General features: G+C 48.0%; 1 protein-coding gene across 1 annotated transcript in view; it reads right to left on the bottom strand.

Annotated features, from left to right (window-relative positions):
• Nucleotides 1-9,912, bottom strand: part of SYT6 (synaptotagmin 6) — a 35,140-nt gene extending 25,228 nt beyond the window's left edge. Inside the window, exons 1-2 of the mRNA XM_051638969.1 lie at nucleotides 9,860-9,912; nucleotides 2,543-2,731 (exon numbers count right to left, since the gene is read on the bottom strand). Coding sequence (XP_051494929.1) covers nucleotides 2,543-2,696 — 154 coding nt within the window. The 5' untranslated portion in view covers nucleotides 2,697-2,731; nucleotides 9,860-9,912. The remainder of the gene's footprint in view (nucleotides 1-2,542; nucleotides 2,732-9,859) is intronic.
• Nucleotides 9,913-12,082: the final 2,170 nt, after the last annotated feature.

Genomic DNA, 12,082 nt, shown 5'->3' on the forward strand with positions numbered 1-12,082 from the left:
CCACACATTGTCAAGAGCTCTGTCCTGGAGCATTCACTGCACCTCTCAGGCAGAGAAGAGACTTGTTTCAGGCACATCCCACAGTGGGATGTCCCCGTGTCACAAGTCCTTCCAGAGCCTCCAGCCTGTGCCTGTGTACTAGTCAAGCTCACAGCATCGCTGCACAACAGCTGAGCACTGGCAGGGAAGAGAGCTATCAGATGGAGGGAGCTACGGGGGAGGATTTCAGATAGGCACAACAAAAGGATGCTGCATTTTGCTCGATCTCAGGGCCCACAGCCAAGAGATCAGTTCTATTCCTGGCACTGCCACAGGCCAAGCTACAGGCAGGAGCCCACCCTCGGGTACCCACTGACGCATCACTACCAAACCTTCCTCATCCAAATACCTTATTTTTCTGACACACTTAGCTGCTGGATTACTAGCTAGCAGCATCTTGCAATGCACTTTTGTTGAGTGTGCAGTCATGTATGGCATTCTGGAGAAACAGTGCAGCTCTATTTCTGTCATTGGCTTTAAACAGGAGAATCTGCAATTACATAACCCCAACTACAGAGAGCAGAGCAACATCTACTCCATACACCAGAGCACTTTCCACCATCAGTTCAAAATGGCCTAAAAAGATAATCACTGCATAAAAACAAATACTGACACATTCTTACATAAAATATTCAGTATCACTTTTATATTCACATCTTTTTTCCAGTCAGCTGCAGTACAAGAAGACTAGTGATACCTGGCTAATTTCTTGGCAGTTCCATGACATGCCCAGAAGTTACTGCTCTCCATCAACATATGAAACACCAGAAAATACCGCACCACATCTCAGGGTGCAAAGGCACCCAGCTGGGCAGAAACAGCCCTGGCTCCCAGTGCTGGCAGCATTAGAGTGCCTTCACCTGCCCTCTCACATGCAATGCAAACTTCATTGAGATACTTGATAAACCAAGATGAGTTAGCTATTAGCTAATAGACTTATCCAGGAGGTAAAAAATGGACAGAGTAGCAATTGACTTCACATGGTGTTGACAAATAGGGCCAGCTTTACTCCAGCAAACTTTGCATCCAGGTTGCTGAGGCTGTCCATCACTGGGCAGGACCCCGAACACACCATGCATGGCTCCTCTGCCTTCCCTGTTGCAACCCACGCAGCACCCTGCCCCTAAGCTGTCACTGCTCATCTTCACAACCTCCCTTCCTATTTCTGTGTCTTCATGAGGAAGGACTCACAGACCTGAACATAGTAATCCAGGTAACAAGTTCACTCAACATGACTCTTCAGTGTAAAATGGACAAAGCACAAATACAGATAATTAGATAAACATCCAGACAGTAATGGCAAAAATATCCTATCACATTAGTTAACACAATGCAACTAGATGTGTTTTTCTTGCTGGAGAAGTTTTATATCCAGGCACTTGAGGAATATCAGTGCCTGCTGGGCCCTCAGAGTTGTCTGGGCACAGAACCAGCTGCACCGGGTGCAATGCAGAAGGCAGTGCCAGCAGTCGTGAGAGGCCTTCAGAAGAAGCAGGCACAAAGCAAAAGCATTTTCAGATTATAATTAAGCAGATGATAATGAGCAGAGCAGGATATGAGCTGAAGGTGTTAGGCTGGACAACCTGGGGCAGAAGCACAGCTGCAGACGAGCAGAGGGCAGAAGTGATACCCTTGCACACCTGGCAGAGAGGGGCAGGAAGGGCTGGAGTGACACAGAAAGGCTTGGACAGGGACTGATGGGCTCCTGGCTGCACCCGGGCTCTGCACAGCTGTCCTCAGAGGAGAGAAGACAGGTTCTGGAAACATAGGCTGTGAAATCAGGCTGGGTTGGTAGATCATTATCTACAGAACCCTTGAAAGAAGCACTCTACTCCGCAGCATATGAGCCTGGGCTGTGAACTCAGTCTACCAATGTCTTCTGAAGCAACAGCAGAAGACAACCCCTCTGAAAAAAGAAGCTATAAGCAGAAGTGTACAGAAGAATAATCCCTTTGCAATAAAGAAACTCCCCTTTGCTTTTAGAGCAGTGTGCTCACTTTTGACTCATTGCTGGCACACCAGTTTGTCTCTCAAGCTCTACAAACCAACAAGTAAAACAAATACATGGAAGTGCATTAAGATCTCTTATTGATGAACACAAAATCCATGCAAGTCCTTCCTTTTCTCAAGCTGGGATACCAGCAATCAGTTCCTGTCATATCAGTTACTGAAATTGGCATTTCACTGCTTTTTTGCTTTTACAGACCAGGAGTCTCTGTTTTTAAACTTAATCTCATTAGCAACCTCCTCACCAGCACGTCCCGTCTGTCTCCTCTCCGCAGTTGTCCCCATCAGGCTGCACCGCTTCTCAGCAACAGATGAAGTAGCACTTTAACCCAAAACTTCACAGTGGAACGTGTGAAGGAAAATAACCACACAACAACGCCTGCAGAGACCACCCCCCAAACCCCACCCTCCCCCGAGTCTAACACTTGCAAACATTTCCCTCCCCTTGCAGTGTCTGCAGGCACCGCGCTGCTCCAGCAGGACCAGGGAACTGTACCTGGCTCGGAGATGATCAGGCTCTGGTCGGAAGGCAGCAGGAGGAATTCCCTGCAAGTGTCCAGGTCCAAGTTAGGCAGGGTTTTCTTCCGGCAGAGCTCGGTGACAATGCGAACTGCCCTCTGACAACGGCTGTGGTCCCTGGCAACACTCATCTCCTCCTCTGCATCCTCCGCTGCCACTCCGCTCTCTAGGAAAGTCAGACTCAGAGAAGAGGGTATTTTTATTTGTAATCTCACAGACAGAATCACTCGGTTCCTCGTGCTGGCATGGCAGCACCCCGAGGCACACCTGGTACTCGCACTCCACAAACCCCCTCAGGGTCCAGCCAAGGGGTCTCCAGGAGCCGCCACTCCGGGCACTGCCACGGCTCGGGTACCTTACTGCCTCTGAGATCAAAGCTCTGTTTACTGCCAAGGCGTGTTCCAGGCAAGGAACCTCCTACCAAACTCAGTTTCGTGCCTTCCATAATTCGTTGTTAAAGCTGCAGCCCAGATAATGCTTTTTAACCCTTTCATTGCTGCCCCTTCTCTATTCTCCACGTACAGAGTTTCAAATCCCAGCCCCAGAGTGACGCTCCAAAAAGAGGGAATGCTGAAACCTTTGGCTGAGGACAGCACATCATTAGACCAGAGAAACAAGCATGCTCTCATAACACTGCATGAGCTACTTTAAACTGCCAAGGCCAAAACAGGAAAAGCAGCAGGTTTATTGATTTGTTTGTACTGGTCCTAACACAACAGGCTGCAGATGGCAAGAGCGATTGAGAATGCCATTGTCTTTCATAATTAGATTTTGGTTTTATTATTTTCTGCAGTATTTTGTTTATTCCTATTGTAATTTAGCAGACAGGTTCTTCCACATGGCACAGCTACACTTCTGAAAAGAGAATATATTTGACAGGTATGGCAAAAGAAGCAATTTTATAACAGGCAATTAAAATTATGTACAGCAGAATGATTTCTTGCAGTCTCTGGAGCAGAGAAGCTGGTACAAGTATAATGAGCATACTGGAGAGCCAGGGCTCAAGCTACACTGGTCCCTTAGCCCCACATCGCAACAGATCATGTTTAGCTTCATGGTACTGTGTTTATTTTATCTGCTAATTACTTGCTGATACCACCACACCAGGTAAGTCCCAGCACGCACCGAAGGCAGCACTGGGCTCTCTTGGAGCACAGGTGCTCTCACCATCCTCCAGCCCAGCCTCCAGAAGCTGTATCTGAGTTCCCAGGCTGGGAACTCCAGGGTCTATCCCAGGTGCATCTTCTGCTGCCTCCTCCTCCTGTTCCCTGTCCATTCCTACCCAGTCCAAGCAGCCTGGGGGTGGCAGGGGCTGGGAGCTGGCATTGTCCCAGCACTGCCCCTGCCTCTCCCGGGGGTCAGCTCCACCAAGGGGCCCTTCCACTTCACTGTCAGTCCCTGCTCATCCCACAGCCCTGCACTCCTACTCCCTCTCCAACTGGATAAAACACACCATGGAATTCTCCAGCTGCTGGGTTAGCAACTCACAGAAAGGACCAGTGTAGCTGCTGAGGGGACATGCCAGCCACAGGGACAGCAGGGCTCCAACATCCCTGGGCAGCTCCAAACCCAACTCTCCAGGTCACACCAGTCTCCCTGCACAGAACAATGTGCCATGGCTCAGGCTGCTGACACAGAGCTTCATCCAGCACGGAAACCTCTGGCTGGCAGAAGCAACTCAACTACTAAGCAATTCTCCTTTCAAAAACTTGTGTTGCCATGACAACTTGAGTGAAATCTTTCATTAAGACACCAGTATCCTACCATTGGTCACAAACAGACACTTTCAGTTAGACACTACCACCTCCAGGTCAGTGCTGTACAACCTGGTGCTGCTAACAGTTTGAGGTTTACCTGCAGATTAGGAAGTATTTCTGAATGTGTTTACCACACACAAGCAGACACCAGCATCACCAGCTGCTTGCTGGCAGCACCACAGCTTGCAAAGGTATATGTTTACTGAGCAGAGATTCCAGACTTTTCAAGGCTGGAAGCTAAACCAGTGATTTGCCAGGACCTCAAGTTCAGGTATAGTTTGCATTGTATTTATATGACAAACTCACTAAAACCACCCATCTATTTATCTTTTTAAGAAACCTGAAACACAAATTATGCCCAATTATGTCTTTAGAAGCACTTGTTCCCATCACTGACACTCCCAGCCTCCCTCTTTCCTCATTCATGGCACAGCATTCCCTTAGGCTGTATAGCCTTTACAGAAGGGCCTTTCCCTCCCTGGTTTAGGTCCATACAACATGGAACAACAGGAGACACCAAAACTGGCACCGAGAGAGGAATTCCTAGAATACATCAATCAAGTGTTGCATTTGAAATGTGAATTTACCTTAAAGAGATTTCAACAGACAAAAAAAACCCTGAACAACCAAACCCTTAGAAAAAGGTTAATGTCCAATTGAGACCTTATAACACGGAAATCGATAACAGAATGAAATTATTTGGAAAAAGAAGCTAACTTTATTTCAAAGGCAATACCAAGAACTCTTTACTTTTAAATCTAAGCTCACCTTGGGTCAATAATTCACTGTCATTTTCGTATCAGAGCATTCCATGACAGGAGAACCTGGTATCAGTGCCCATACTCTCAACAAGTATGTGTTCAGAACACAAAACCAGACGGGTTTGCACCTTGCAACTTTGAATTTATGTCAGATGCACTGCTTACTGTCCAACACAGAAGGCTGGCAAACAGCCAGACATCAGCTGCCAATCCAAGCGCTGCTCTTCCCAAGCAGGGACTCAATCCCACTGCTCTCCTGCCACACGCGCACACGGCTTCTGGGCTGCCAGGTTTTTCCTCCCGCAGGGAAGCTCCCACCTTGCCACGCGGACCCGAGCCCCGCGCGTGTTCCCGCCCGAGCAGGGACAGCAAAGCCAGCGCCCAGCACAGCTGGTGCCCCCCGGGAGGCTCAGCAGCTCCACCTCGCCCTCATCCACCCGGGCGTTTCTGAGTGCCCGAGTCTGGGCAGCTTTTCCCTGCACCTGCGTTCTCATGGCTCAACAGCCTTGGAGCGCACTGAGGGGTGCTACAGGCACCAACACAGCTCTTGGAAACGCTCGTTTCTGACAAAACCACAAAATGAATGCCAGCCCCGGCTGTAGCTCACCCCAGCCAGAGGCTGCAAACCAGGACTTTAAAACTGCTAATAACCTGAGAGCGAGTGGTCAAGAAAGGAGGGTGATTGTTCCTTCACTAAAGCAGAAGATAATCACCAAAAATAATGTCATCACTAACATCTGAGCAGCCGGGAAGTTTTGTAGCACACTGCACTTGGGTTAATGAGGGGATGTATGTTCAACTTGTATCTAATTGCAGGCTATTTATGTGTGGAGTCTGAACGTGGGTAACTGTACCATTTTAATTTTTTTTATTCAACATATCTGGTCACACCTAGAGGAATGTGTTACTAAGGTAGAATCACAAACATATTCATCCAGCTGAGATATAACATGCTATTCATTTAATTTGGCTTAAGGTCTATTTGAAGCTGATATTTTTTTAAAAACAGTTATGAAGTTTGGAGGGGGAGCAGCAGCATCTCTTTATGCCAGGTCTAACTAATTGTATGATACTGTTTACTCTCCCAGGTTAATATGATAATTGGAAACAGCTCAAAAATTATTTAGAGCTTCTTGCCAGGAGAAAGGACACTGATCTGGATCCTTTGGCAATGTCCATGTGCCATCTGTGTCTACATGTAACACGTGCTGCTGTGCCCCGTCACGCACCACTTTGGTACCTGGATCCTCTGTGGTGGCAGACGGAGCAGCCAGCAGAGCCAGCACCTCCCGGGCTCCTGCCTGCACAGGGGGAAGGGAGAACGAGTCCTTGACAGCATGGAGACAGAGTTTTAAGGATTGTTTACGTTCAGTACTAGTAGCAACAACTGAGTTCAAACTAACTTAATATAAAAATATTTAGATGAGCTCTGTGCTGCCTGTTAAATCTGTGCCAGACTCTGCATGGCACAGAGCTCCAGACAGCAGCAGCCTCCAGCCTCTGCCCGGGGCAGCCAGAGCTTGGCATTTCTGCTGGTAACTGCAGCAAAGAGAGAAGCACCCCCATGGTGGAAAGGGCAGTTCGACTGAGCTGTGTTTTCCCCAAAGAGTAATGATTCACTCTTTTTTGCACAAAAAGCACAGACTGCTTCTCTGTTCAGCTCTAACAGAAACATTCACCAACAGAAAGGTCTCCAGGACCCTGCTCTCTCATATTGCTGAGCAATGAAAACTGCCAAGGCTCAGCTTATTGCACAAAGCAATGCTACAAACGTAAAAGAAATGCTGGTTCCTCACTTGGGTATCAAATCTCTTCTGGCTGCATGGTGGCTGCTCATTCCCAGAATAAGCTTTCTTGAGAGCAGTTAATTCTACTCACACCTCTCCTTGAATATCCTGGGAAAAAATGAGAAGGAAGGAAAAATCATCCCAAATTTGTAGCCTGAAGTGACAGTCCCTGGGCTGTCCCTGGCAAGCAAACTCTGAGATGTGAAGTTTAAAGATGAACAACTCATTCTCATCCTCAGCACAGCAAGTGGTGGACCTGCACAGCAAACAATCCACAGCAGCAGGGGGTGAGCAGGACCTGCTTCAAGCTGCTGTCCTAATGCCTCAGCAGGGCAGTGCTGTGCAGTGCCAGCTTCATTGGTTTAATGGCAAGAAAATGTGTCTCAGTGTCCTGAAAAGCACTGATTCCAAGAGGCAATGTTGCTTATTGCACACAAAAATGCCTGAGTGCATCCAGGCTATAAGCTTTCTAGGGGCAAGACTATAATAAAAAATTGTTTTCCGGTGATGCAACTTCTGAAATACATTTTGCTGACCTGGAATATCCTCAAGGTGCACAGTCACAGCATGATTTGGCAGAGCTGGAAGCTCTAAAATGCCATTTCAGCTCCAGCAGCATCATATGACCAAGAGACATCAGATGAGATTGTATCAGAGAGATGTGTCTGTGAGTATTGCTGCTATCAGCTATGCCCTAAAGCCATTAGCTAAATAGCTTGGGGAACACTGACCTTCCAGTCTCCAAGCATCTGCATTTAACACAAGGCACAATCTCAACAAGATTAACAAAATGAAAGCCAAGGGCACACACCGGAGCACCTGTCAGAGGATGAGAAATCTAGGTAGCACCCAAGCCAAGCTGTGCAAGGCAGAAGCTTTGTGCACACAGTCCTGGTGGCACAGGCTGCCACAAGGACTGTCAGTCCTGTGGCAGTTTGACAAGCTGGGGTCATTTAAGACCTCATTATGGCAGCAAATCCTGTTACTCAAACATGGTATCCCCTCACAGGAATGACCGTCAGACTGTGACTAGACCTGCTTCAGTTCCTCAGCCTGATCTATAGTCAGTCATTATCTCCCCTCACATCAAAAGCATGTTTCTGTGATGCTGCAAAAATCTAAAATGTGGCTCTCTGGTACGCTGCTGTTTGAGAGATTAAGCTGGCCTTTTTCTGAGAAGAGATGAAAAACTGCTGCTTTTGAGAGTCTTGTTTCAACCCTCTGTGCCGTGGACACTATTACCAGTGTCGTGGCATCATTTATTTGAAAAAGACTGCACTTTCCTTACAGACCAGTAAGACACTGGTGTCAGAACACAGAGGAAAGTTTAAAATTTGTCTTTGGTAATAAAGTGCTGAAGCTTCTTCCCAAGAAGCCTTTGCTCTCACAACCCCCTCAGATGCCATAGCTCAGGAAAGCAGAAGGATGCCCTGATAAGCTCCATTGCAGCAGCCTTAGGTCTTCCCTAACAGCATTAAGTGTTTCCAGAGCAGGATGAGGGGCTGGGCAGTGATTTCCACTGAGAGTTCATCCAGCTCTTGCAACCCCAGGTCTGCTCACAGTTGGGGCAGCCATGAGGTGGATAGTCCTCGGATTTGAATTGACCCTGCATCACACCATATGTGGCTTCATCTCAGCACAGTTTCTATCAGGAAAGAAGATAACTAGACACAGACAGCTGGATTAAAGAATATGGAAAAATCCTATGTATCTGCATAGCACAGTGAGAGCCTGAGCACTTCTGTGCACAACCACCTTTCTCCTGCACTGTAGGCAATTACACCTGGCAGAGAGTGAGGGAAGCTGAAAGCCCAACCCTCCTTGGAAGCAGCACAGGCTTCAAACCACAATTGTTTTCATGGAAAAAGAATAGCAAAGCAGAATATATTTAAACTCAGCCTTCAGGAAGAGACAAGCTAAGAGGATATCTGTAATGGAAAATAAGGAGTTATAAGATGTTTGTTGTTTTTTTTTCCCCTAAGTGTGCTTACAAATTATTTGCCATATTCTAGTTATTTTTATCCCTCTCAGTGGAAACACAGGTAATAAAAATAGCAGTATTTCTATAACAGAGAAAACAAAACCAATAGTGCACAATTATGCCTCTGAGATAAAATGCTGTAGTGTTTTTTATTTCAGGAGAAAATTAAGCAGTGAAAAGGAACCCGAGACCTCTTTGATTAACCTGCTCAATTAGCTTCCAGAGACCACCACAGAACTGCAGGCATCTCTGCCACACATCACCACCCACATCATCCCACATCACTGCCTGACAGGGACTGACAGGTCCTCACCCACCGTACCCCATGGTGTCCAGCACATCTGAACTGATCAACAGAGCCTCTTTATCCCTGTCCCTCCTACTCCCCCGTGCCTCCCTGCCCTGAGGGATTGGGTGCAGGCAGGGGTCCTGCCCCAGCACATCCTGGACAGTGATGCCAAACCCTTTCCACAGGACCAGCAATCCAAGGGGTTTTTCTGGCTGGAGACATGCAAATACAAATGGAAGATTCTGTAATATCACAGTCTGCCCTCAGAGCATCCTCTGCAAGGAGCTCCCCTGGGAGCTCAAAGCAGCATTTGAAATACCCCTAGTAGTAAACAAGGAAAAAAGAAAACACTTGCCAACCACTTCACCTACTTAATAATCTCCTTTCACGGGTGACAAGGGACAGAATAGTTAATCCTAGATGACAGATGTGCTGGCAACCATCTCAGTTCCCAAAGATCCTCACAGAGAAACAACCAACTTCATCTATTAGTCACATGACTTTTGGGACCATCCCAAGCTGTTGGTTGCTATTACATCTACTTTCCCACAGCTTCCTACTCCCCAGAAAGAGGAGCACCAGGTTCTGCAGCCTGGAATAAGGGTATTCTTGCCAGTTGTCCACAGAAAGAGCAGAGGAGCCCTGCAACAGAAGAAAAGCAACAGGCTTCTCCCATCAGGCAGGAGAGTTCATAGCCCACCCCCAGCCCAAGGGCTCACCTGGTGAAAGAGGAACACATTCTCGGCACCAAATTTCAGGACCAGAAGACTTTCCTGAGTTGTTGTTTCTGTTTTGTTTTTTAAAAACCTGTTTACATACTGGTAACATCAACTCCCAAGGCTCTAAAATGTCAAGAGGCAAGGACACAGAGCTATTGTCACTGGCAAAAAAAGTTGTTTACATAGTAGGTCTGCTTAGATAATAGTCAAACATCCACCTCGCCACTGCTCTCAGCCAGTGAAATGCCCTCCACCACCACAGCCAATAGCTGACCAAACCAATAACCCACCAGGTTCAGCCCAGATGCAGGAGAGTGGTGGCCCAAAGCCAGCAGCACTTTGTCCCAGAGCACCCAGGACTGGGCGTCCCAGCCCCAGGCAGTGTCCAGACCCTGCCAACTGCCAGAGCACTGCTGGCTCAGGTCACACTGCACATTATTGCCAGAACTGAGAAACAAATGAGAATGAACATTCTTAGTTTAAAACCAATAAATAAATGAGGGAAGAGGTCTTCTGCTGATGCTGGTAAAGCTCTGGCAACTTTCATGAGTTACAAACATAGCCCCATGAATCATGACAGACACATGTATCCAGAAAACCTTCTCTGTGAAGCCAGCCACTGTGCCCATCATACAGTAAAGGCAAGAAAGAGCAAGCATTCCTGGAAGTACAGAGCAGGACAGAGTCTCCAGGCCCAAAAATAGCATTATTGAATTACTTTCTACAGAATTTAGTTTCTAACAGCCAGCAGCAAATAAGGTGGCCTGACACATTTGTGTTCTGCTCAGACACTTAAAGGGTACTGGGTGTGTGTGTATCTGCAGGAGAATTAGATTGAAGCAGAAGCAGAAGACGAAATTGTTTTGACATGTCCACAGTCATCCCCTGAGCCAGCAGCAGCTCACGTGCTGTGAAAGGAGCTGTAAAATTGTAGAGTTAATGAAGATCACAGTACAGCTCTGGACACCAATCTGGGAAAAGAAAACTTCCAAATACAAAGCAGTGCACTGAATGCTGATGGCATTTGGATTAATCATGCTTTCCAGAGGGAAGGAAAGCATTGCACAAGAGTGGTAAAACCAGGAACATACTGCAGCTCCAGCAGGAAACACAGACCACATGCAGCTCTTCCACAGCCCACTCAGCTCCTCCAAATGCCAATTCAAGGAATAACTGAAATGCCTCTGTAGTACCAACTTTGGCACTGACTGTCTTTCCAGCATTAAATACTGTTCTTTAACTCATTCAGGAAAAGAGATGACAATGGTGAAAATCCTGTCCATTCCATGGTCATTATTAGCATTCTGTACCTGTAGAGCTGTGCCCGGGCTCAAAGCAGGCTTGAACGTCCCCAGCAGCCTCTGCAAGGCCAGACTAGCACAAAACCCAGGGTCAGGATCAGTGGCAGGCTCAAATCTCATCTCTCAGTCTCGATTGTTTGCTCAGCACCAAGAACACAGAAGCCCAAGAGACACCAACAGACGCAGGGGCCAGGGCGCAGGCTTCCTGTCCACTGGTGCTGCTCAGCCCCTGCTGCTCTCGGGAGCAGCACTGAGCCTGTGGTGGTCACCACGGTTACCAACTTCGTTCCTCACTCTGCTCCTGAAAATGTGCCCTGAGACACAACATTTGGCAACAAAAAGCGGCTGAGGAGCATCTCCCTCCTGGCCAGGTTTCAGCAGTGCAGAGCACCCAGAGCCTGTGCTACATGCCTGCTTCAAGGAAAAATCCCACTGCTCTTCGTGGCTGGCACCAGCAGCACTTGAAGCAACTGCCAGAGACAGGAAAAAGCCCATTTACTGCAGCAGCAGCTCCAGTCCAGGCCATCCTGCCCTGCAGTGGCAGCGATGAAGGGGCAGATGAGGCAGGTCACCAGCTGAGTCTGTGTTCTTGTGCCTCCTCCTCAGCAGCGTGGGCCACATCTCCTGCGGCAGAGGCAGGGACATTTCTGCAGCTGTGCCCAGCGCAGCCGTTCCCAGCTGTCCCCACACAACCTGGCAGCGTGGCCTGCAGCTCTGCTTGCACATCTGGGCAGCAAGCAGGGCACTCTAGGATGGAGAGAGAAATGGATGAGACTGCAGTCCCCAGGTCACCACATTCCCTTCAACACGGGCAGTGATCCTGGGTTACAAGGCAACCCTCAGCAAATCACCCATGCCTCAATGCTTCCAGCAAGTGCCAGGTCCCCAGCAGGTACCTCTCATGTCTGCAGAAATGGAAGCC

The sequence above is a fragment of the Apus apus genome, chromosome 23 (genome assembly GCF_020740795.1).
Source record: "Apus apus isolate bApuApu2 chromosome 23, bApuApu2.pri.cur, whole genome shotgun sequence".
Taxonomy (NCBI): Eukaryota; Metazoa; Chordata; class Aves; order Apodiformes; family Apodidae; genus Apus; species Apus apus.